Source organism: Drosophila rhopaloa, unplaced genomic scaffold (genome assembly GCF_018152115.1).
Source record: "Drosophila rhopaloa isolate 14029-0021.01 unplaced genomic scaffold, ASM1815211v1 contig_115, whole genome shotgun sequence".
In the NCBI taxonomy this organism is placed as follows: Eukaryota; Metazoa; Arthropoda; class Insecta; order Diptera; family Drosophilidae; genus Drosophila; species Drosophila rhopaloa.
The window spans coordinates 7,301,601-7,327,718 of NW_025334990.1; the positions used below are offsets into that span (position 1 = coordinate 7,301,601).

A 26,118-nucleotide genomic window follows, 5' to 3' on the forward strand; every position below is an offset into this window, starting at 1 on the left:
GGAAAAACGAGAGGCGATCGTGTGAAAATGAAAACTAACCAAGAAAAATCAATACTCTTGGATCAGGCGATCATAAAAAAAAGTCGTGTAAATATAAGTTTTGCGGGAAAAAAGTTTTTTGTAGAGAATTTTCTTTATTTTAGAGGTAAATTAGAAAAGTTTGTCTTAATACTCTCTGCAAATAAAGTAAATATCAAATTTCATGCGTTAATAACAAAAAATGTAACGATATTGTAATTAATAATACAATAAAATATTGTAATAAACAACTATTGAATTTGGGAAAACTGCGATATTACACCTCTTTCTCAGACATAATGGAACATGATAGTAACCTGTTGATTCTAACCTTAATTATGTTCACAGCGTGTGAAAAATCTCGGTAAAAATCCTACCAGGATAACAGAAACGATTTATCTTATGCCACACGAAGTTTTTGAAAATTCTACCTGAATAAAAAATTTTACTAGCAAAAAACTATTAAAAAAGGACCTAAGGGAACATGGGTCTCAATTTTTATTGGAAAATGAACAAAGATGTGTCGTCTTGGGAATTAACCTCAAGTGGTGGATAAACAGCAGCATAATCCGAATCCCAATCAAGATCCCAGCTGCTCTGCATTTGCCATGGACAAATCACATACAGGATCATCACTATGTTTAGAAAAACGGCAACCGGAAATTACCTTTGCTAACACTTAAAAAACATTTTCTCAAACAGGAAATGGAAACTATGCGGCATGAAGTCCCAAATATTCTACCTGAATAAGAAAAGAGCAACAAGTATAAAACTATTAAAAAAGGGACATGGGAAAATCTTCGAAAACACAATTTCCATGGGAAAAATCAACAAGGATTAGTTGTCGTGGGAAAGAGCCACAAGTGGTGGTTGAAATTTGAAATTATCTAACAGGATAACAGAAAAACTGATAAGTACCCCGACACGCTTTCCAATTCTAAACACTAAATATTGCATGAATACAAGTGCATCGCATATGCCATGAAAAGATCCCCAGCAGGATAACGGAAGTAACAGCATATCCCTAGGAAACGCCTATTAGCAACCGGAAATATATTTTGTTACCTCTTGAAAAAAGTATGCTTATATAGAATTTTGTAACTCAAATAAACGACTGCAAAGAACAATACAAAAGTTCTTTGGAAAGCACGTTCTATAGTGGCTACATTTTCACGGGAAGATTAGTTGTCGTGGGAAGCAGGCTCAAATGGTGGTTAAAACTGGGAACTATCTAACAGGCTTACATAAAAACTGGCAAGTGTCCGCAGTGCTTAGCCCTAATTATTGCCAAAAACTCAACCCCATGGCATATGCCAACACCAAAGAGCACCTGCCGGATTACGGAAGCAGCATCAATTCCTCCGGAAGCTGTTATTAACAACCGGAAATGGTTTTTGTTACCACTTGAAAATACATTTCCTCAAACAGGAAATCGATTTCTAATCTAAGCGTTTTCATTTCCTGTCCCAGCTTCCGTTTCTTTAAAAAATAAACAATGACTCTTCACCAAATGTTTTTTGGGATCGTTTTTTATGTTTACTTTTTCCTGGAACTCCACATGCCACATGCTGAGATTTTTTGGGCTAGGCGTGAGAACGAATTTGGCTTAATTAGGCAGTTTCTACTAGGCACTCAGCATCCTGAAGGCAATGAACTGATTTCAACATTCCGGGGTCACATGACACGCGAAACCTTAGGATATCTTTGATCTTTTTATGGATTCCTTTGAGTTTCTTTTGCCCTTTTATTTTCAAGTGTCTGAAGGCGTGAGAATGCGGGCTATATATGGAATACTAATTAGTTTTTGGTATCAGGCAAGCAGCGGCCACAGATGGGTAAAATACTTCCAGGGAGTCCTTGTTCTTCCAATGTATTTTATATGCAAATTCGATTAAGCCAGCTTCGCTTCGATTAAAATTGCTAACAGGCCAACAGTTTGTCCAGCAAGCGGCACTCAAATTACCTTTCCAGGATTACCTTGCCTCTTACCTGTGAGGTGTATAATGAAAAGGTGCCAAACTACCACCAAACTATTGAGTTACAAGGAGGTATGCCTTCTTCTCTTTTTCCTTCTCTTTCCATGCCTGAGACGTTTGCAACCCTCGTGATTTTGGCTATCTAAAAAATATGTCTTGGCCTTACCAGGAAAACAGCAATCGCAGGAGTAGAGAAGATTACTCAGCTAGCACTTCTTATAAACGAGGGTTGGTTTCTGGTCATAAGAAATTAAAAAGTCGTGCAACATCTTGAGTTCCATTAGGGAAACAGCAAATTCATAGGTTCCTCTTCAAACATCTTTAGGTTTCTTAAAAATCAAAGAGGGTTGAAAGTGTCTCCTCTTATAAGCGGATTTCAGCAAACCCAAGACCATATTTAATAGATAAAATCTTGAAAAGATCTTGAACCAAAGATCTTTGAGGCGAAGATCAACACAGCTAATGTGGGCGTAATCCTTTCGCAGCAGGTAAAATTCCTTGCCTCGAGCGTGAGAATTTCAATCAATTTTTGTTGATCTTGCAACAGGCGACCAGCAAAGAGAGGCAGCATCCCTGCCTTTTCCCATCTCTCGAATTTCAGTTTTTTCACGCACAGAGCGTGTGAACGAAGACCCACAAAAAACAAGAAAGAACGTTACAGTACATTCTCCTGACTAAAAGATACCCAATATTCAATGTTCTGTTAATACAAAGTTTACACAACTGAACAGAGTTTGCATGGTTAGGGAGAAAATTAAAAAAATATTAAATATTATTTATTAAAAATATGTGATTTCTTTCCATAAATAAAAAAAATGTCAAGAAAATGTCATAAGATAATATCCCTTTAAGGACATTATTCTAGATTTTCTAAAAAGGCATAAGCAAAGAAAATTTAAAAAATCTTGACTTTAGATACATTTTTACTTCAATTTAAAACTAGAAACAACTTTTTTTTGAATATGCTTATTTTTTTATTAAATTAATTTTGAAACCAATTTATTTTTCGTCTTTTGCAATGGGCATTTTTGAAGCCTGCTAAGTAAGTTCCAGTTTTTAGAGCTATTAATTCACAAGATCTGCTTGTGCATTATGACGCACAAATTGAGCCAGGATTGAATATAAGATCATTCTCTTTCACAAAACCGATATACCCCTGTGTATCTTACAAGTACTGGGTATGGGCATGAAAGCGAAAACCCAAAAACCAACAAAAACGAGAGTTGAGGATCGCGTGGGAATAAATATAAATGCCCAACCGCCGGCAGGAAAGGAATGTAACGTATTTTTTCCCACAGCTCCTGCAGATAAGGCATCTCCCTCGCGTCCTCTCGCTCACTTAAATTATATGCATAGGCTTAAATTAGTTGTTAATTGTTTTCCCTGCCACTCTCACCGGCCCTTTCTCGTTTTGGCATGTGCTCGCGTGAGAACTCCGAATCGAAACATTGGAAAAGGGATCAGGAGCGCAGGAATATTGGAAGGCCATACAGGCTGCATCCACTTCCCAGATACTCCCCTCTCCCTCTCCTTCGCCTTTCCAGTGGCGGTTGGTCTTAACGAGATCCTCGATCGTTACGTTAAACGGATGTGGACTCTGTGGAATTTGTTGCTATTCATTTTTTCGGTGTGTGTTTGCTGAGGGTTTTTAACGGCTGTCTGCTGGTCGCGATTCGCTGTGTCAACGTCGTGTGGGAAATTCTTGGCCATTATCCGTTACAAGAATATGTGTTCACCGCGAACACCGAATGATCGTGAGAACTTTTTATGCTCAAGCGAAGATGTCGACCAGGAAAGCAGAAAGCCAGTAAAGGTTGAGTTTAAACTGTGTAAAGATAAGTGTAAGGCGAATTTAAACATGAGTCTCGGTGGGAAACCTACCTCATACACTTGAAATTATGTTCTTATTAGAATAATGGAAATATATGTGTATATATAGAAATGAGAAATACATAAGTACATTAAGCCTCGGTGGGAGGTTCAAATTATGTTATTCTTAGAATATTGGAAATATATTTGTGTATATAGAAATGTAATACATAAATTACAGAGCATATACTCCTTAAATTATACAAGGAGAATAATATTATTATAAATTACTTTTTCATTTCAGTTGTTTCTATATTTAGATCTACGGTTGCTTAGTATTCTACTGTGATCCATTTTCTCCTTTTTCTTATCTCCCCTATAAAAATAAAATTAAATTTCTGATTTTCATTTTAGTTGCATTTTAATGACAGTTTTAACAACGCTAGATTTAATAAAACTTTTAAATTATTCTCTGTACTGAGCGGTTCAATGTATAAGATTCCTTGTTTTAAACATTTACTTGATGGCTCCGGTATTGAATTCTGGGAAGGAAACCCAAAAAACTCGACCGCATCATTAAGTAATTCAATTACGCACAAGACCTGCAATCATTTCCCCCTTCCCGGCACAAAATCAAACTTAGCTTCAACCACCAACAAAACGAGAACACAAAAAAACACCAAAGAAACATGCGTTTCGAAAACATCTTGTCGTTGTACTCCAAACTCTGTTTGCCTGTTCAGGCCCAAGACATTTACAAGCATCAAATTACAAACAAAAGGAGTCCGAAGAGCTCAAGAAAGTGTGGCACGTGCCACAAACTGTGTTGCAACCCCGAAGAAATGCCCAGAAACACACACCAGTTGCTTGCTAGGCTGGGCTGCGTTCCTGGCACTTTGACAGCCAATTAGCGATCATCAGCCAAGATTAACAACTGGAAAATAATAGGGTCTCAAATGGCCCATGGCGAAAGACACGCCCCCCGGACACTCTCCATATGGATCGACGACTTTGAAGTGAAACGTGATCGTGATGTGTGTGGTAAGTATGTTTAAGCGACTTAATGAACCCTGATGTTTGTCACGATAATTTCATGTTTTTGAATAGGCTCACAGCGAAGTCCACAGGCGACAGGGAATCGAGAGGGTCTAAGTAGACTCTCATAATGCCAAAGACCCTCATAATGGTCTTCGACACGCATCGAATTACAATACCCAAGAACCATTCAAGTGGATCAAGCGGGCAACTTGCTCTCCTTCTCTGCCAGCCTGTTCCAATTTCACGCCGTATTAAAATAAACAGGAAGCTATCGGTTTCGACTATAGGAGTTTGATTGTCATGACCTAAGAAAAGGGCCTAAATTATTTACAATCAGCTATTAGGGATCTCCAACTGCTTGCCTACTCGTTCTGCGGACCTGTTCGAAATCAATTAGCAAAACAAACAAAAAAGCCATCCATCAAACCAGCTCTTTTGTTGTGTTGACTTCCAGGAACCCAACCAAATGCCTCGAGGCACCGCCTGCGGTTTAAAGTGCAATCAAGTCGAACCTCACGATCAGGCCAACAGCATCCCAGGCTGCTGAGATTGAGGCCAGGAATAAGGGACCACTCAGGTAGGTAGATGGGTATACCTTTGAAGATGCCTAGAAGACAGCGGCTGTGCTGTTCTGTTCGCCCATTCGAATGATACAGATTTAAGCCTTTGGCGCTTTTGTCTGCAAGGGATTTGCGGTGATCATGGGCCCTGCGGCTCAACCACCAGCCACAAACAGATCGTGAGAAAGTCAGCAAAGGTTAACGAAACTGAAGCATCTTGGGAACCTCACTTCACCAACCATTGTTTGTCTAATCCCAAAGATCATAAATCATAATTAGAAAACCGTCGAAGCATGCATAAAGTGTAGCAAACGAACAGGTGAACAGAATCGACTGACAGGCGATCATGTTCAGACTTAAGGTACGTGCGGCAGACTTTAGGTACGTGCGGCAATTTATTAACAGCCTCATCAGCAGCATCCCATTATCATCCCATGATTGCCACTGATGCGCATCGATGCATAATTTTCGAACAGGTTCGCAGCAATCTCAAGGAGGGCAGCCAGGAGGAGAAAAAGAGCCCGAAGGCAGGGAGCATCGCTCAATGATGGGAAAAATCACTGAAGCGCACTCGTGTGTATCCAGGGAACAGGTTAACAAGATTGCCAGACTAACGATCGCAGCAGGAGATCTGCACCCACAAAAGTTGAGATTTAACAAAGGGAGGGCAACATAATTTTGGTGGAGTTCCCATGACAATTGTCATTTCTGGATGGAAATCAAAGAAGCGTAACCAATATCTGAAAGAGGAACAGGCTAGCATAGACGAAAGGCAGATGTCACGGAAAATCTGTGCGGAAAACTGCAGCATCTACCTTAAAAATACCTGTACAGATTTCCCCCTCGAGGTTGACCTTTGACATCCCATCAACTTGTTATTTTGTTGATCACCTATTCGAATGCTACAATTTAAATTTTGGGCTGCCTTTCAATTGAATTAAGCCTAATGATGTTGTCACTTCATTCTAAAGGCAAAATGAAATCATTGAAGCGAAACTATATGTTACCAAAATTTATGAAAATTGCCAGTCTGGTGATCAAAGTAAATTATTATATTTTCTGCTAGTTTTTAAAAAAGAATCAAATGGAAATCACTGAAGCATATCCCGTGTATATCCATGGAACAGGATAACAAGATTGCCAGACTAACGATCGCAGCAGGAGATCTGCACCCACAAAAGTAGAGATTTAACAAAGGAAGGGCAACCTAAATTTAATGGAGTTTCCATGACAATTATCATTTCTGGATGAAAATCAAGGAAGCGTAACCAATATCTTAAAGATGAGCAGGCTAGCATAGACGTAAGGCAGATGTCGGGGAAAAATCTGTGCGGAAAACTGCAGCATCTATCTTTACCGAATTCCCACTCGAGGTTGACCTTTGACATACCATCAGCTTGCTATTATGTTGTTCACCTATTCGAATGCTACAATTTAAATTTTGGGCTGCCTTTTAATATAATTAATTTAAGGATTCATTCTAACGGCAAAATGACAGTTTGAAATCATTGAAGCGAAACTATATGTTACCAAAGAACAGTTTATTAAAATTTTCAGTCTAGTGATCAAAGTAAATTATTTTATTTTCTGCTGAGTTTTTAAAATAATAATCATGTGAAAATCATTGAAGCGTAAACGTATATATCCAGGGAACAGGATAACAAGATTGTCAGACTAACGATCGCAGCAGGAGATCTGCACCCACTAAAGTTGAGATTTAACAAAGGGAGGGCAACCTAAATTTGGTGGAGTTCCCAAGACAATTGTCATTTCTTGATGAAAATCAAAGAAGCGTAACCAATATCTAAAAGACGAGCAGGCTAGCATAGACGTAAGACAGATGTCGGGGCAAAATATGTACGAAAAACTGCAGCATCTACCTTAAAAATACCTGTAACTTTTCCCATTCGCGAGGTTGACCTTTGCTATCTCATCAGCTTGTCATTTCTTTGTTCACCTATTCGAATGCTACAATTTAAATTTTAATATAATTGAATTGAGCCTAATGATGATGACACTTCATTCTAAAAGGAAAATGAAAGTTTGCAATCATTAAAGTGAAACTAAGAACAAAAAATCGAAGTAAATTATTTTATTTTCTGCAGAGATTTTAAAATTGTAATCAAATGAAAATCATTGAAGCGGGTCTGTGTTTATCCAGGGAACAGGTTAACAGGAACTGCCAGACTAACGATCCCAGCAGGAGATCTGCTCCTAAAAATATGAGATTTAACAAAGAGCTACCTGATTTTGTTGGAGTTTTCTCAAGAAAACCGTCATTTCTGGATGCAAATTAAAGAAGCGTAACCAGATGTCGAAGAAAATCTTCACAGAATAGTGCTGCTTAGACCTGAAAAATACCAGCCTCTAGAATTCGGGGTTGACCTTTGACATCCTATCATCTTGTTCCTTTTTTTGTTCGCCTATTCGAATGCTACAATTTAAATTTTAAACTGAAAGCCCATAATGGAATACAATAAAACTATCCTGGATGCTGCGTCATTGGGTTCTCAAAAAGATTTAGGTTCATCTCTATAATTTGTTTGTTCGCATATTAAAATCCTATAGTTTTCAACAGTTTTTTGCAAATATGATTTAGGCCATAAAATACGAATAGATAAACAAATGTCAATATCATATCTTTGAAGCTCCACTGTGAATGCCTACATTTTTAAAATGAAATCCTATATGAAAATCATCAAAATTTCGAACAGGTTATTATAAATGGCAAAAAGACACCGAGCATTCAGCATTTCCAGCAAACTATTCGAATTCCAGGTCATTTCAAATTTTACCTGTCGCCAGTATTTTCAACAACTTTCTGCAAGTGATTTTCGCCTATTAAAATGCTTCAGTTTTTATAATCTTAACCCGTTTTGTAAATGCAAGCACCTACATTTTCACCTTGTCTGATTATACAACAACTCAAAATCAAAATAAAAAGAGTTAAAAGTCAACAAAGTGTAGCAATCGAACAGGACCTCAGCAGCAACAGATGAGGAAAAATATCCAAATATTGCACAGGTAGTGTAAAGGTAAAATTCTACCATCGAGTACTCCCATCAGCATCTTTTGGTCCAGACCTTTTCGAACTACCTGTAACATTTTCTTTTCATCAGGGTGGGTAAAAATCACACAACCACAGAAGTCTGGAAAAGATTTGTAGTTCCTTTTAACCAATGAAACGTGGCCAAAATCAGAAACTTGTACAGGGTAACATAAATACATATTTAACAGGATTCAGGAAAATGTGATTGCTCTTTTAAAATTATACTTCACCCGTAATGTCTAAGCACAAATAAAGTTATTCGTTTAGATGTGAGACTGTCAGCCCACAATACTCCCCCGTTTGGATCGGAGCCCCTATGATGACCAAATAATTTGAAATGAAATGCACTGGAGTGTGAACTATATCAGGCTAACATAATTTGTTGGCAGATCACGGGAAATGCATTTACCTACAGCATCTTTTGACAAGGATTGTACCATTTGATGTTCGCCTATTATTATTTTCTGCATCGTAGCACATGTCATTTAGTATTCAGAGGAATTCCTGATCCTTCACAAGAGATCTCCGCATATAGCACAAATAGATTATATTCTACAGTGGTCCATTACAAATTATGTTTACGCAATTATATGTATAAAAGAAACAGGAAAACATATATTCCAGACAATCACTAGGCCTTCTGTTTTTCTGATTTGGTTTGCTCTTCACTCACAATAAAATCTACAAACACTATCATTACCATTTCCCATTGCTTTTTCCATTTTTGTGCCAAATTTTTCATTATATTATCTATCCTAATTCTTACATGAATTCTACTATCTTTCAACAGCTGAGATCCTGTTAAATTCTAAACTTTTTGACCTTTTTTGTGACCTTTTCTAAATATTTTAAGATCACATTTGTTGATACTTAGAAACTCATTCCTACATAAAGGATAGGTTCAATATATTGAAGGAAATTGTTCTCACCCTCTGATGAAAACCAATGGAACGTGACCATGACCAAAAAATCAATCAGGTAAACATAAATAGCAATCAGTATACATGCTGGAAAACTACCTGTATAAGCACTACAAATCTGTTCTAACCCTAAAAGAACCTACAGGGTTTGAACCATTGCTTTTCCTTAGGGTCCGTCACCTTAAACCTGATCTTCACGATCTTCAGATTCGCTGCATCTTGTTTCATTTTTTGTTTGCCCATTACAATGCCTCAGTTTTTACCATCCTAACCCTTTTAAAAAGGGAATCTTAAGACGGCATCTTTAGAATTGGAAGTCAAAAAAATAAAAGTGTTAAAGATCGCAAAACTGTAGCACTTAAACAGGATCACAGAATATAAGTAAGGTTTACCTATCCTTACACCTTATTTAAAGAGTAGATGGTGTCCTATTTCCAAAGTGGAAATCACTGAAGTGCAACCAAGTGCATCCAAACACCAGGCTTTCAAAGTAGGCAGGACATGTTCAGTAAGGCTTACAAATAGTAGGTGAAAATAGCCGAAAACTGGTTCTTAAATAAAATTACACAGCCTCTCAAAAATCATTGAAGCATAACGAACTGGCTCAAAATATCAGGCTAACAAAGATTGGGAAAGGAGTCTATCAAATAAAATGAACTTTGTTCGTAAGTATTTTTCTTTTTGAACCAAAAAAGAGTTAAAGGTCACAAAACTATAGCATTCGAACAAGCTAACAGACTTTATAGAAGGCAATCAGTACAAAGTGTGGGTGCATTGTCCTACCTTCTAATCCCTCAGAATTTTCCATGAAAATCATTGAGTCGTGACCAAACGGATTAAGCAATCCGGCCAGCATCAATAACAGATACAAGACGTTGGTGAAAAACCTACTTGGATAAGCATTCAAAAGGTCAAAGGGCAATTCTAGAAAAAATCAGTGAAGCGTGACCAAATAGATCAATAGAACAGGTTAGCAGAAACTCAAACAGACAAAACCGCAACTCTAAAAATAATGAATGGGTGTCCAATTAGAGATAATCTCCACTAATCCCATTCAGAAGATCACTGAAGCGTGGCCAAGTCGAACAGGCTGACAAAATTGATAGTAGGTGGGGATCGTGCATCGGAAAACTGCATCCAGCATCCGAAACGAAAATGCAACGAACCCAAAAACTCGCATGCATTTGTTAAATATAACCCAAAGCCCTCGGAGGTGGGAGAAAATCTTCACATTGCACTCGGTTGCATCGGATGCAGGCTGCACTGTCTGTTCGCCTGTTCAAAGGTCACACTCGGATGCACATTGAAAATAGAAGATGGCATGTGTGGGATATCACTGTGGGAAATCCAAATGGTGCGGAAGATCATACACAGATCGGTCCATCACGCAACTTAAAAAAACCTGACGATGCAAATGTGTAGCAATTCAACAGGCGAACAGAGTTGCGGGGAACCCCACTTAAAAGTACACTGACAGCGGTCAGTACATCATCACATGGACCACGATCAGCCCACGCATCCCCGAAAACACATGTAAAACTGTCGCAGTTTTCAACAGCAAACGAAAAAGGTCACCAGAAAGTCATAATTTCCACACATTTTATAGCCCTTCCCACTCTGCCTAGAATTTCTGTAAACCTATTCGTATTTCCACAACCAAAACAAACAAAAAAAACAATAAACAAATACAATTCGTTAGGCTCCATGGGGGTTTCTCTCTCTCAATAAATATGTAATCGTGATTTTGGGGGAAAAACTGTAGCATTTCAACAGGGAAACATAAATGAAGAAAAGTAGTGAATCAACAAAAACTCCGAAAACAACTTAGTAGGTCAGGTAGCTGGAAATCTAGCTGCGTGTGCGCTTACTTTCTCTACGCACTGTGCGCCTAGTGAATTTCAATTAGCTAAACAAACAGCTAAATAGTGTTAAATATTTTCCATTTATTTAAACAAAATATAGAAAAATGGAAAAGGGAAAGGGCCTGCGTGGGCGTGGCCCGCTGCGATCGTGCCTTTTCCACAACAATAGTCGAAAATCGTGGCGGAACATTTTCCCAGACAATGCAGCGAGGCGTTGAAAATCTCCGACTTTGGACTGGGCCACCTGCCCAATTTCTGTTCGCCTGGTGAACTGTTACACTTGGCTACACTTGTGGTTATTAGATGGGATGCTGCATAATCTTGGCGTGTCGCAACCCCAGGTCAACCACTTGATTCGCTTCGTTGCATCTCCACCCAAAAAAAAAATACAAATGGAAATGGAAATGGGAAAATAGAAATTAAAATAAAAATGTGGAGAGTGCAACGCGATCGTAAATCGCTGCTGAGTTTCATGGGCACCTGCTACAATCGTAGACCTTGGCTCCAAAAATTGCGCAATGCTTCGCATTAAGACCCCAAACGTCTTGGGACCCGAGATTTCTTCGCTGGGGCTCATCACCATCCACTTTCTCATTTTCGCTGCTCACCTATTCGTTTCCAAGACCTTTGACTTTCGATTTTCTTTGGCAAACCTACCCCAAGACCTTGGGGGATCACTCTCAATCACATCTCAAGAATTGTCACCACTCACAAAGAAATTAATCATAATTTTTGGAAAAATTACAAAATTTTAGATGTATATTCACAGGGTCTCAGAAATGCCGAAAAGTATCTTTAAATCTTTACACTTTTATAGCTTGTCTACAAAACATATGTGTGTTCGTCTCGCTTGCTCTTGAGGAAAGTGAAAAGGGCAAAGGGCTTGTCTATTCGCTCTCTTCTTTCTTTTTCCTCATTTTCCACTTGAGATTTGGGTGTGGTTATTTTTGGATACCTATTTCAACGAATAATATATTAGCTGGGGCCTCAACGAGATATATATATAAGCTATCATATAGGCACAGTTTTTGAAAGTCGTATAATTTTAGGTCCATATTTCTCTGGATAACTTTAATAATGTAACATTCTTTACTTTCAATATACTTAGGTCATCTTGTATGATTATACGTGTATCTCTAGCTTATATTTATATTAATACTCCATCATTATTCAATCTTCCCCACTTTTGAGCATTCAAAAAAATATGAAAGATATTCCAACATCTATTCAATCATCACCTTAAAATTCATCTTTTTAAGTTCATCCTTTAGTTTTTAGAATCTAACTGTTGTCGGAATATTTTGTATTTATCAAATATCTTACTTCCCCTTGTGCTTCAAGTATTTGATATTATTTCTTTTCCGCTCACTCTTATTTTGTTTATATTATCCTGCCGAGGCTAAAGTGGAATTCAACTTAAGTTCATTTACAAAACATATGAAACTATTAAAATGAATATCTATTGTTCAAAATTTCAGGGAGCATTGGGCCTCGAGAAGAATCTCAGCAGAGGCGTGCAGCTTCTTTTTTTCGACATCCGTGAGGGGCATTTCGAACACGTGACTAATGCCTCCGGCTGTGACCAAACAGGGCAGGGATAGCACAATGTTGTCCTTGATGCCATTGAAACCCTTCATGTCGGTGCCCACGGAGGCGATCTTGCCCCTGCCGCTGCACATCGCCTCCACGATGTCCGCACAGGTGAGGGCGATGGCCCAGTTGGTGTAACCTTTGACCTTGCCCACAGCGCTACCGACTGTGGTGACCAGCTCACTGATCTCCGCCCAATTCTCGGGATCCTTGCCACAGGCCAGGTCCTTGACCACGTCGTTCAGCCGGATGCCGCCAACGGAGACGGCGGACCACACCGGCACTGCACTGGAGCCGTGCTCCCCGATCACGAATCCCTGAACCTGAGAAGGGGGCACCCGGAGACGTGCGGCGATGAGATTACGGAACCGCGCCGACTCCAAATGGCAACCGGTGGTGAAGCAGCGATGCCGGGGCAGCTTGCCAATCCGCTGCACGGCGTAGGTCATCACATCGGCGGGATTCGAGACGATCAGGAAGGTGGCCTTGGGACTGAGGTCCACCAGCTTGGGCACCGCCTCCTTGAGGATTTCCACGGTCTTGTGCATCGCGTCCAGGCGGGATCGATCCTTACCAGAGGGCCTTGCCCCGGCCGTAATGATAACCACATCCGAGTCCTTGGAGTGGGAACCATCGCCGCAGGGCACCACGCGAGGATCGCCCAAAAAGACGGAGCCGTGCTGGAAGTCAAAAGCCTCCGCTTTGGCCAGCTCGTAGTTGATGTCCAGGACGACCAGGTATTTGGTGAGTTTACGGAGCAGCAGCATCGCACAGATCGCCGTGCCCACCTGCCCAGCGCCCACCACACTGATCTTGGGGATCTTCCCGCGCGTAAACTCCTTCATGGGCTTCATCAGCTTGGTGAATGAGGAGTCGGGTGGCTTGGTGGCATGCTTACAACTGGGGGTCATGGCATTGATAGTATTCAGTCGACTCAGCAGCTTAAACATAGTGGTCAGATCTTAAAATAACGATACACCGCCAAACTGAAAGGTGATATTCCAAATTTTGAATTTTGTAACCGAAAAAGTCGGTATTTAATGGCTGAGATTATAAAATGGAATACGCATTCTAAGCATTCTAGTTCGATTATTTTTTAAACTATATTTTGTAAGCAGATCGGCTTTAATTAATTTTAAATTTAATCGGAAAGGTACCTACTTTCAACGGAACAGATAATTTTAAATCCTGAAGCATATTTTTAGGCTAAAATAAATAATTCTAATTTTAGAATAAACAAATCTCATACTTACAAAAATTAATGTATATATTATGCAATTAAAATTTAATGCGTATCTCAATGGCATAAAAATAAATAATATTACTTGCCAGAAAATAATTTTTTTTCGAAATTGTATCTTAATTATAATTTATTAAATTTTAAAGCATACTTTTAAGATAAATTAATATTAACGTTTCTTGTCATATTTTAGCTACATTTATAACACCACTCCTAACACTATTTTCGTACAATACACCCCTGATGATTGTGGGTTATTTTTGGTTAACAACTAAGGTCTCACTGCCGACTGCACATTGATTTTTTCGCTTCGATCGAACTCGGTTTATTCTCGTGGAGATATTTATCTCTAATTTTATTCTAGAACCACGTGTTGTCCTATGCACGCTCATTTGCCCATTTTCCAGGGTAATTGAGTGCTATTTTAAAGGACATAGAGTAATTATATCGACAACCTTACCAAATGCTTTGCTGATTCCTTTTGGCACGTCATTTCATTTTAGTTGTTGAACAATTAAAAATATATTCATTTGAGTGTAGATATTTCTCCATCTATTTAATAGAACTTTGTGTTGTCCTATGCACGCTCATTTGCCCATTTTCCAGGGTAATTGAGTGCTATTTTAAAGGACATATAGTAATCATTTCGACAACCTTACCAAATGCTTGCTAATTTCTTTTGACTTGGCATTTCATTTTAGTTGTTGAACACTTTAAAACTTTCTCTTAAGTGTAGATGTTTTTTATTTATTTAATAAAACTTTGTATTGTCCTATGCACGCTCATTTTTCCATTTTCCAGGGTAATTGAGTGCTATTTTAAAGGACATATAGAAATCCAGACGTCAACCTTACCAAATGCCTTGCTCTTTCTTAGGCTTGGCTTTTCATATAAATTGACAGACAAATAAATATTATCTCTTGTAAATTGCAAGCGTTAAAACAATATTAAACGGTGGCCGAATTTACAATAGGCTTCAGTTATGCAATTAACGCCAGAAAAATTTGGTAGTATTTAATAACGTGTTGATTTTACATCTTCGGATCAGATCTCTGCGTTTTGAGGTACTTGCCACAGTTGGAATTTAATTTTAACCATGGGGTATTTTAGAAATTTTTCTTAATAAATATTTCGTGGTAGTTAAATAATCTCCTTCTAAGTATTGTTATATGTAACAAGCTCAACACTGTATAATGGGTATCATTCCGCAATTAGCCTTACCTTTTTAATGGGTAATAACCTTTTACAGATCATTGATTGTGGTCATATAACAACCTACGCATGTACTCATAATTAATTCACGGTTGTTTCTTCATTAATTTATTAAGTTTATTGTAAAATATAATAACCTTTTCCAATGACTAAAATATTGTATTAGGAAACATATATTACAAGCCTATTTAAATTCGTATTTAGATTTGTTTGCAAATAATAATCAAAAGTACCTCTACATTTTTGTAGAAACGATAGTTTATCTGAAATATTTTCACAATAAAACGCAAATGGGAAAATAATTATTTTAGAGGAATTTATTTTCTTTGAAATTGTAATAAGACTAGTTAAACTTTTGAACTATTTAAGTGCCTGGGAGGCCTCGATCAGTCGCTTGAGATCATCGTTCTTGGTCAGTGCGCTCTGGACGGCCCTGAGCACCTGGGAGTCAATGGCCTGGGATTGCTCCGGGCTGAGGGCCAGGGTGCTCAGCCGCTTGGCCAGTTCCGCCAGCTTAGGGTTTCCCTCCAGGAAGCGTTCCACAACCTGTGGCGAGATGTTGGCCAACTTGGCAAAGTGCTTGATGTGCGGCGCCAAGGTTGAGTATTTGATTTCCGCATCCTCCTGCACTTTCGGTGTGTTCAGATGTGGTTTGGGTGCACGTGTGGTGCTGGGCACCTGAGTTGGTCTCACGGTGGGCAACGCAACAGGTCGCAGGGGAATGGGATAGTGATATGGCAGTGGTTGCCTCACCAAGATAGGTCGCATTGGCTTCAAACCCTTGGGGGAGCCAGAAAAACGGGCAGGAAAGAACCAGCTGGAGGAGCGATGACGGGAGGACGAGCCGTAGTAGTGGTGTCCTGTCCTGACCACAGGCTATACTGCTTCATGAAGTTTCCGACACGTTGCACTAGACTTACTTCGGTACTGGGCTTTACTGTGGTGGTGGTGATGGTCTTCTCCTGGGGCAGCTCATCGTAACTAACATTAGACATGCTGTTATCGTCGTCGCCGTTGTCTTCCTTGTCCTCCGCCTCCTTTTCCTCCACCACCTTCTCCTCCGCATCCTCATAACGCAGCGTGTCCAGATACTGTTTCATCAGGGCCAGACCCTCATCAGTACCGGTGAGAGCACGAATATAGTCTATGGTTTCCGCGGCATTATCCGTTCCAATTAACTCGCCCAGCTCCTCAATGCTCGGCAGATCCTTAAGACCCAGTTTGTTGTGAGCTATGTCCAGAAGATCAGCAGGATAGCCTGGACTAGGAGCAGCTGTAGTGGTCGTCGTGGTACCAGGCTTGATTAGCTTATAAACCGGCATGTTGTAATACAAGGCATTCTGCAGCTTGGAGTCCAGCCTGGGTGGGAATTTTCTATAGGTGTCGACAATAACAGCACTATCTTGGCCGTAGAATAGAGGTCTCAGCGCCACTTTAGCCTGGATGCACTGCAGCAGTGCCAAGGACCACAGAAAACGCATTAGACAGGCAATCATTCTGTTCACTTCGAATGTTTAAGGACAACTAATCCATGGTAACTCAAAAACCTTTCGATGTAGACTTTGAACCCGGGAAGAAATCTCTTTTTATGGAGCAAACATCTGTGTGTGTTCTCTGAATTTATGGAAGACTACCTGCTGGGTCATAGAAATTTACGCTTTTCCATTGAATTTTCCACCTACGCGACGAGCAGGAATGTGATTACCCTGCGCTACCTGGTTTTTGTTGACAAAAGAAATGGTTTTTCAAGAGGGTTTCGAATTTCGAGGGCGAACAAAAACGGAAAAATCAAAGAGAACAGAAGGAGACCCAAATAAGCAGGATTACCAGAGGTTTCCCAAAACCAAAGAAAGCATCCATGTATTTCAACAAACTAACACATGTTTTTATTATCGTAATTAAACCTTAAATTGGAACACTCGATGGCAACGCATGTGGTACAAATTGTGGCCATCAAATCCAGTCACAGATCTCTTAGAAACTAGGAGGAATTCTAAATTCGCAAGCGCTGCCCGAAGGATGCATTTTGAGGATTGGTTGTATTTACACAGGGTTGACGTACATGAATTTTGCAGCAGAAAACAAATTGCAAACAACTGAGAGCGACACCATGTAAACGGGGATAAGGGGGAGTACTGGGAATTTTGCATGCCGGTGGGCAGCCGCCTCGCTATCAACACTTGGACACGCCCACCAAGGCGGGACGTATGCAGCGCTCGTGTAGTTTGTAGCCCAGCTTAGTGACCTCCACCACGGTGTTGGCCTCGACGGTCTTGTCCTCCTTCTGGAACAGAGCTTCGTGCTGGTTGGGGTCGAACTTCTGGTTGATGGGGTCCAGCGGTTCCAAACCATGTCGCTTGAACACTTGCAACAGCGAGGCGCGTGTCATGGTGAGGCCCTCGTAAAGGTTCTTCAAATCAGCATTCCCGCTAAGCTGTAATAAATTAATGGTTAGTTGGGTATTTTCAAAGATATTACAAAATCATGATACCTAAAATTCGATCAAATATGATTTGAATTCTTAAATTTATTTGACTGATATTATAACCCCAGTCCCAAATTACATATTTATATAATGCGCCGAAAACCACTAAATCTCTCTCACAAAATCCATTAATTTCTCTTCCTCTCGAAAGATATCGAGAAACTAAACGTAAAATAATTGTATTTTTAAGCTATATTTCACTATTAATTTGCATTAACGAAGCCTAAAACAGTTTACAAAAGGTATTAAAGTTGATGTATGTGCTTTATGTTTGCTACACTACCGAATCCTAACGATATTTTGAAAAAATATATACCCAAGAGAAATAAATTAAGTTTTTAAGAATATAATAGCGACTAATGTAAAAGGCAATGCAGTTTAGCCCGAGTATATCTAATATCTCTTTTATAATTACTGGTGAGAAATAAATGTGAAATTAAAGATCCTAAATGGTCTTAATTCGATACAATAAAACTAAATCGGAAACGTGATCTAGAAAAGCTTATAAAGAAAAACTAACAATGAGCAATCGAATTGAATAAGTGCGATTTCTTATCTCAACCTGAATGGCATTTAGAACCTAACATTGATATGGGACCAATTTGCACACTTGTCCAAATTGAGTCCTAATGAGATATGTGAAGGTTCCTAGCTGATAAAGCCCACCTTATCCTTGGGCACCGCCTGTGTGGCATGTCCCAGGGTGTCCGCCACCTCGAGCAGGTCCTTGCAGAAGCTCTGGATGCCGAAGATCTTGGCGTCGCTGATCTGTTTGTTCAGTCGGTTGCGCATGTTCTCGCTGTCGGCGAGGGATCGCTTGTACTTGTCCAGAAGCTCGGCATTCTGCTCCTTGGCGGCGGCCAGGTCCTTGGTCAGTTTCTCCAGTTCTGGCGAGGATGCGGGGGTCTTGGGCTCAGCTGCTCCTGCCGCCGACGCTTCTTCCGGCTGTTTTTCTGTACTGTACAATCGCAAGGCGCTGGGGAGGTGATAAGTGGGTAGTGTTACAATTACGTGCGATTGCCGACAAGCGTGCGCCCTCATTACGTCACAGAAAAGAGGAAGCAATGCGGGCGGATTTACCTCATATTCTGCGCGGTGACCGATGACCTCAGCTGGACGAGACGCCGTCCAAACATCTGCAAGGGTAACGCTGCCTTGGCTGCCATTGTAAATCCCTTTTTTTGTCGTTAAATAAACTTATTTCCTTAGCTTTTGACGTAGAATCGTCGGCTTTAGAGCTGGAACAAAAATTAGAGGTGGAACAAAAATCTATGTTTATTCAATACAATCGATATTCGATAGCCCGAAAAGCGCGAAGTTATGAATTTAAAAAGTACTTAACTCATTCAATGAAACTGATAGACTAAATCAAGCATATCCAATTTATAAAAAGAATTAACCATAACAACAAAGAACTTTAGGGTAATTTGAGTTTTTGAGTCATAAAAAACCATTGACCGTATTGCGGATGTAGAATTATTGTGTCGAATGAGGTTAGTTACATGTCAAATATTATTCTGTTGGTGTTAATAAATTTACAATTCCCCTTAAACATCCGAAGAAGATACTTAACACCACATAAAAAACTTTGATTATGTCAATGGAGTTATAAATTGCCAACAGTAAACTTAAGTTATTGTAAAACTTTTATTTTTGTATTAAAAAACTTAACATATTAACATTTCTATAACATAACATATGTCTTGCCTTGCACCAGCAAAACCCGGACCTTTCCCAAAAATGACGTGTTATTTTGTACAACCCGGAAGTTTCCTATTAAAATAAAAGCTTTAAGCACTTTTGCCAAAAAAAATATGGTTGAATCCCTAAATACATGGCCAGTGCTTACTGATAAATTGGATACCTTAAATTCCTTCCCGAAGACCTGCATATATTAGAGTTCACCTTGTTCGTAAAAAGTATATTTAAATAAACAAATATTTCTTATATAAAAAAGAGCAACGGAATATTTAAATAATAAAAATGTATATCATACAAATTTAAAAATTCAGCGAACGGTGTTAATGCAAAAATGGGCCTATTTTCTTGGCGCTACCTTCGGACACATATTATTAAGAACGCGCCACCGGCTATTAATCCACGCATAGCTTATAAATCGATCAGCCCCGATCTGCCACGCCCCGGGGCCGTCAAAATATGGACCGCTCGAAAAGTTGCTCTGGAAATGTAAATATCGGGAGGCTCTTAATGAATTCAAAGTACGAGTGGGGCGGGCACAGCATCTGTTCAACAACTTACTTTTCCACTCGCCCAAGTATTACATATGCGCATGCATTGTATATATTTTGGAAAACGAGGCATGGCCAGTCACTTAGTTGGATCTCGCCACCGGAACAGCGAGGTTGTCGTGGAGTCTCGGCTTTAACTTAAAACGAAAATGCGCGAAGAGGATCTGGAACTGGCCCGCCAAATAGTGGCCAACAATTCGGTGTGCAGTTCCTTGGAGGAGGAGAACGATGGAGCCACAGCCACATCACCGGGGGACTCACCCAGACCCTTGAGGAGGGTCCTGGATTTGAGCGAAAGGCGCAAACAATTTAGGTGAGTTCACAATAAGTTCTAAAATTAAGATTTGCAATTTCACTTGTGTTTTTTGTTGCTAAATAATGATTTGCCTAGGAATACCCATTAATGCAATGGTGTTTGCACTTAACAAGAAATTTCTCAAGTGACTAATTGTGGACTACTTGTGAAATTACTTTTTAAAGGCAGAAACCATTGAATGTTGTTTTTGCTTTAAATTGCTATTTGATATTACGGATATATTTCGTTGTTTATATTAGCGTTATATTGAAAGTATTCTTGTTTTTAGTATAAATGTAATATAAACTTTATTATAACAATCAACAGTGTTTTTTTAGTTGAAAATAACAAAACTACCTAACAACGCTTCCATTAAATATGATGGATTTATTTCTTGAAACTTTAGATATAATTTTTAATAATCATTTTAATACTTAAAATTAATTAATACAATTTCACCACGGGTTCGTCAGCAAAAATTTGTATTTTGTTTATAAGTGGTTCTAAAAATAAACAAATGCAAACAAACTTTTGTTCGTGATTTTAAAAGCACTTAAAACACGTACAAATTAGCCTAAAAATAAACATTGTTTTCACGTGCCTAACTAATTTGCATTGTCAAAAGTATTCCTTTGTCGAAAATAATTATGAATGACGAATACTTTTGCGTATGACGTAAGAAAGCGTTGGGATTTTGAAAATTCGCGCCATGTTTTTGCAATGATAGAAACAATCGATAGTATCGATACGTCCATCGATTTATTGACAGCTCTAGCAACCACTTTGCGCAGTTTATTTGCATTAAAAAATTCGTTAAATTTCCGTGCCGTGTGCTGCATATAAACAACCATCGCAGAGACAGGTTCCTGCTGAAAGGGCTCATATGTGGCCCTGATCTTTCCTGGAAAGAAGAGTCGCAACAGATAGATGCCCGCACCGGTGGACATGAACTCCTCCGATGGCCAGCCGCTTCCGTGCAGCAAAAAGGACGCAATCGCGGATGGGGGTCATCTGTTGAATGCCACGGGAACGGCGGATGGAGCAACTGCATCCACCTCGGCGCCGGGATTGGGCGACGGCCTCATGACCAGCAGCTGGTGGTGGTAAGGTCCTAATCACCTGCCCGTATTTACATGCATGCAGCTTGCACCTTCCTCCGGACTCCCATCTCTCATGCAACCACAGTGGAGGACACAAGAATAGGTCATCGATGTTTTAAACCGTATTTAAACGAATTTATATGGAGAAAGAATTTTTAGTGCATTAGATAGCTGTACATATCCCCTCTCATTAAGTATAAGTTATAGACAAGATTTAAATTAACCTACAAAATTCCAAAGTTATATATATCATATTGGTAATCAATACGAATTAATCTTTTTTATACAATTTTATTTAGTTCTTTCAATTTTATTTATTCTTTTTGAATTGTTCTTTGCATATTTATCTTTATTTATTTATGTTGTTTTTTTCATATCATTAAATTTAAATACCGTTACAGTGAATATTTTTTGAAAAATTTTAAATTCACTTTTACCAATCTTGGTAAAATAAAAAAAAATAAACAACATCTATTGGTTCTAACACAAAAACTACAAAGCTATTAGTTTTAATTCTAAAACCGAATTGGCTTTCTCAAAAATCAACTAAATTTAAAATAGAAAAAATATTAATCACAAGCTTTGAAAATATAGTTTAAACAAATTTAAAACCATCCGCCTGTAAGCTAAAAATATGTTAAGCTTACCATAAAGACAAGAAAACGGACCAAAGGGTTTTTAACCATAACTGTACCTTTTTTCACACAATTTACGTATTTTCTTATCTAAGTTGAATGCACCATCTTGAACCCGACCCCTCCTCCAAATGGGATTGTTGATTCAATTTAAGCGAAAGAAATTGAAAAGCGTTTTTGGATCCACAAAGTGCTCTAATTTTGGCAATTGATTCGTTGTGATATCTACAATATTATCAATTGAACTCTTAATTAAACGCCGAGGCCTTCGCGCCTGCGCTGTTTTAAATGGCTCTGGAATTGGGGAACTCTTAACGGCCAAGAGTGAAAAACCCAGACCCCATCGGACCAACCTTGTCAACTCGGCTGCTCAGTTGTCGCTCGCACACGCGATCGCCCGGTTGACAATTTCAGAGCCCTCCAACGTTTTATTGCCTATAATTTTCCGGCCAGCTGTGCGTAGTAATTAAGTGGAAACTCGGTGGAAAATTATCTCTTCTTTGACGAAAAGCCAAAGTCAACAAACAACAGAGTCTTTTCCTTTACGCACACCGTCGGCTTAATGCATTTCTAATTACCAGTTTCTGTCCCCTTTACGCCCGTTAAAAAGACTTTCTCTTTTACGTTGACACATTTCTGGGCCCATATTTACTCGCCTCATCGATCAAAAGTGCGTGGGCGTGTTATTTTTGAAACGAAAATTTGTTGTGAAAACAAAACTAACCTTGGTCCCTTTTGTGCTGGCCAAAACAATGCGGTCTGACTGCATTCCAAAAATCCAAGTGTACGAAACTGCAGTCCAAAGTTACGTTTTGACTAGTTTGTCAGCGATTTTTGAGCCCGAAAAGTGAAGTTGCCGTCATAATGGCCTGCCTCTCGGACATTGATTTGGCCACCTTGCACGAGAATCGCTTGGAGCAGCGCTGGCACTACGGATTGCCCAATGGCCAGCATATTTACGACCACCACCACGACGGCTTCAGTCCCATGACCCGTTACTGTCTGGAGCGGAGTCTGCAGAGGAAGGTGCAGCCGGATCAGAAGGGGAGTGGTGTGGAGCGGGGTCGGGCCAGGGATAATGCCAATGGCAGTGGATCGGCATCAGGTGGGCAACGCAGACGATCCGGCACCTGGCCGTAAGTGGATAACCAGCTGAAAACCTTCTAGCGATAAGATTGCTTGCGAAAAGCTGGATTTGTAATCCAAATCAGCTGCACGATGGCGCAAGAAGTGCACTTGAAAGTGCACAGGAAAAAATATGGCCATCATAACTCAACTTAAAAGTCTTAATTAAGATCTTAAATTGGGAATTCCCTTTTCTTATTGTTATCCCTCTACCTATAATCATCTCGACTTGAACATAACTGTTATCCAGATCAAATTAAAATATTAATAATTGAAGAGAGATTTCATATAGATTGTATTTTCAAATTCAGATTTTAATATGATTACTACTGAAGTAACAGTTTATTTATTCCGTTATCATATTTTTGTCTATTACATTATATGACATTATTCAAATTATACATCCTACTATAAAGACCATAAAACAGGCCTAAATGTTAAATTGTATATATTTTAAAAACAAGTACTTTATCTGATATTTAAATTTAGTTTGAAAAAGTCCAGTTAGCTTGAGAATTAAAACCATCAAACAATCATTTCGTCTTAAATATAAATAGTGTTCATATCAAAATAAAATTGTTGATCTTAATTAAGAACTTTCACAAGATGTAAATACATCTTCAGATTTTAAAAATGTTTACCATTTCAGCAATGAAATCAAATATTCTTAACCATTTAGTTAAGATTAGCTATTTTGAGGTAATTAAAAGATTATTAATATAGGAGTGCAAAAATAGTAAAATATGTACAACAAATTGTTAAAGATTGTATATTAACTTGTCACAGATAAAAGTTAACTAAGTAATGGTTGAATTACCTTGGAAAACATTTTTTTTCAGTGATTTTACGAATGCAAGCAGGAAGGGGAATATTAAATGCGATTCTCCTGAATCCCATACCATCTCACTTGTTTTTCTCTTGATCTCCGTCTGCTTTTACTGTCGCCATTTGCATAAGGTTGATTTACCGTTGGTTGAAGTTAGTCTGCAACTTGAAAAAGTGGAGAAAACAAGCCAACAAACTTAAAGATTGTTCTAAATAAAAGTTTAAATTTCTAAAATGTTTCCCTTGCGACCTAAACAGCAGCAGGCTGCTGCCTTTTTTCCGCTTCATAGTTCCCTGAGCATCGAGGAGTTCAACAATGTCAAGTGGGAGGACATGAATGATTGCAATAACAATTGCATTCAGGAGTTGACTCCTCCTTCAGGAACCAAAAACAAAAGACATTTACTTAGGTCATTAAAGATAACACTTTTCTTTCTCCTTATTAATTTTTCCTATTTATTCCACTCTTTGCAGGCGCACTCGCAGTTTGAATGCTCCTTCGCCTGTCCAGCAATTCGGACCATGTGGACGCATCATGAAGAACTCGGCCATGGTCATGCAGATCCAGGATCCGGCTAGTCAGCGCCTCACCTGGTACAAGCCACCTCTCACCGTCCTGGTGATCAAGAAGGTCAGCGATGCCTCGGTTCTGGCGCCCTTTGTCCAATTGGTGGAATGGCTGCTGGAGGAGAAGTGCATGGTGGTCTGGGTGGAGTCGGCGGTGCTGGAGGATGCGCTACTCAACGAGGATGTGCGATTCAAGGCCATTCGGGATAAGCTGGTGACATTCAAGTGAGTGTGTTATTATAAAACGTATTAAAATAGATGAGTAACTCAAACCACTATTTCTGCAGAGATGGCCGCGATGATCTGACCGATCGGATAGACTTCATTGTCTGTCTTGGAGGCGATGGAACTTTGCTGTACGCCTCCCTGCTCTTCCAGCAATCTGTGCCTCCTGTTATGGCCTTCCACTTGGGCTCCCTGGGCTTCCTCACACCCTTTCGCTTTGATAACTTCCAAGAGCAATTGACCAGTGTACTGGAGGGCCACGCTGCCCTAACGCTTCGCAGTCGTCTGCGCTGTGTGATGCATCGCCGGGCGGATAGGAAGCATGAGGCAAAGACTCTAGAAGTAGACCCAGATGGAGACGCTCGACCGGCGTCCAACAGCATCCTGGTACTTAACGAGGTTGTCATCGATCGAGGACCCTCGCCGTATCTCAGCAATATCGACTTGTTCCTGGACGGCAAGTACATCACATCGGTGCAGGGAGATGGTCTGATTGTGTCTACGCCCACGGGAAGCACAGCATATGCAGCAGCAGCTGGTGCCTCCATGATCCATCCCTCCGTACCGGCCATTATGGTGACTCCCATCTGCCCGCATTCGCTGAGCTTCCGACCTATCGTGGTGCCAGCAGGGGTCGAACTGAAGGTGGGTTTCCTCTTCATCGTACTCAATTACGCAGCTAATGTAACATATATTTCTCATTCAGATCTCAGTTTCCCCCGAGAGCCGCAACACCTCGTGGGTGAGCTTCGATGGACGCAACCGACAGGAACTCTTCCATGGCGACAGCCTCCGCGTGACCACCTCCATCTATCCCGTGCCCGGCATCTGTGCCCAGGATCAGATATCCGACTGGTTTGCCTCCCTCGCCGATGGACTGCACTGGAATGTGCGCAAGCGGCAGAAGTGCCTCGACGAGCTGTCGGATCTCACGGCTTCCGGATCGGAGGACACGCTGGACGAGATCGAGAACATGAAATTGTATGATGTGTAGTGCGTAAGTCCCTGTTGCTAATCGTAGCCGTAGGTTAGTAGTACTCTTTGTCCTTTGCCCTTGCGAAAGTCTTTTTATTTAGTGTGTAATTTACGATTATTTTCCAAGTATCAAATTAAAACAATTTGTTAACCACATTTCGCCAAATGTAACAGAAAAGTTTCATAGTTTGTACTCCTTGCAATCCCAAAGCTCCTAAAATGGGTATAAACTATTAAGTAATGCTGAAATATTGTAAATTTCTGCTAGATATATATAAATGCTGCTAGTAAAAACTTAATAAATTGTTTAAGAGAACAAACCTCGAATCTTTGAAAAACAAATTAATAAAGCACACTTAATTA

The 26,118-nt window shown here is 39.6% G+C and overlaps 4 protein-coding genes across 8 annotated transcripts; 1 reads left to right on the forward strand and 3 right to left on the reverse strand.

Moving 5' to 3' along the window:
- Positions 1 to 12,653: 12,653 nt before the first annotated feature.
- LOC108051820 (L-lactate dehydrogenase B chain) lies at positions 12,654 to 13,865 on the reverse strand. The gene has a single exon (XM_017134049.1). The coding sequence runs from the start codon at positions 13,770 to 13,772 to the stop codon at positions 12,699 to 12,701; it is 1,074 nt and encodes a 357-aa protein (XP_016989538.1). The 5' UTR covers positions 13,773 to 13,865; the 3' UTR covers positions 12,654 to 12,698.
- A 1,711-nt stretch (positions 13,866 to 15,576) lies between these two features.
- Positions 15,577 to 16,817, reverse strand: LOC108051837. The gene is given in 2 exon segments (XM_017134095.2): positions 15,577 to 16,056; positions 16,059 to 16,817. Coding segments are annotated over 2 exon segments (1,134 nt in total). The 5' UTR covers positions 16,771 to 16,817; the 3' UTR covers positions 15,577 to 15,634.
- A 320-nt stretch (positions 16,818 to 17,137) lies between these two features.
- On the reverse strand, positions 17,138 to 19,017 carry LOC108051816 (grpE protein homolog, mitochondrial). Its single transcript, XM_017134044.2, has 3 exons — positions 18,840 to 19,017; positions 18,426 to 18,735; positions 17,138 to 17,708 (listed from the first exon to the last, which is right to left on the reverse strand). Exons 1-3 carry the CDS (start codon positions 18,923 to 18,925, stop codon positions 17,448 to 17,450), a joined length of 657 nt encoding a protein of 218 aa, XP_016989533.1. The 5' UTR covers positions 18,926 to 19,017; the 3' UTR covers positions 17,138 to 17,447.
- A 1,093-nt stretch (positions 19,018 to 20,110) lies between these two features.
- Positions 20,111 to 26,099, forward strand: LOC108051825 (NAD kinase). Of its 5 annotated transcripts, none has more exons than XM_017134067.2 (4): positions 20,111 to 20,321; positions 24,463 to 24,780; positions 24,843 to 25,425; positions 25,487 to 26,099. In XM_017134067.2, the coding sequence occupies exons 1-4, from the start codon at positions 20,158 to 20,160 to the stop codon at positions 25,772 to 25,774; spliced, it is 1,353 nt and encodes a 450-aa protein (XP_016989556.1). In that variant the 5' UTR covers positions 20,111 to 20,157; the 3' UTR covers positions 25,775 to 26,099. The 5 variants fall into 5 exon arrangements, with proteins under 5 accessions (XP_016989556.1, XP_016989555.1, XP_016989553.2 ...); XM_017134066.2 differs by lacking the exon at positions 20,111 to 20,321 and adding an exon at positions 21,071 to 21,406; XM_017134064.2 differs by lacking the exon at positions 20,111 to 20,321 and adding an exon at positions 22,060 to 23,174.
- Positions 26,100 to 26,118: the final 19 nt, after the last annotated feature.

Excerpts from the sequence above, each read along its gene's own strand:
- LOC108051820 (XM_017134049.1), bottom strand. The coding sequence starts at position 13,772 with ATGTTTAAGCTGCTGAGTCGACTGAATACTATCAATGCCATGACCCCC.
- LOC108051816 (XM_017134044.2), bottom strand. The coding sequence starts at position 18,925 with ATGGCAGCCAAGGCAGCGTTACCCTTGCAGATGTTTGGACGGCGTCTC. Across the intron at positions 18,736-18,839 it reads GTCACCGCGCAGAATATGAG|CGCCTTGCGATTGTACAGTA; the intron begins GTAAATCCGCCC and ends TCACCTCCCCAG. Across the intron at positions 17,709-18,425 it reads AGGCGGTGCCCAAGGATAAG|CTTAGCGGGAATGCTGATTT; the intron begins GTGGGCTTTATC and ends AATTTATTACAG.
- LOC108051825 (XM_017134064.2), top strand. The coding sequence starts at position 22,903 with ATGGCCTGCCTCTCGGACATTGATTTGGCCACCTTGCACGAGAATCGC. Across the intron at positions 23,175-24,462 it reads AGACGATCCGGCACCTGGCC|GCGCACTCGCAGTTTGAATG; the intron begins GTAAGTGGATAA and ends CACTCTTTGCAG. Across the intron at positions 25,426-25,486 it reads CAGCAGGGGTCGAACTGAAG|ATCTCAGTTTCCCCCGAGAG; the intron begins GTGGGTTTCCTC and ends TTTCTCATTCAG.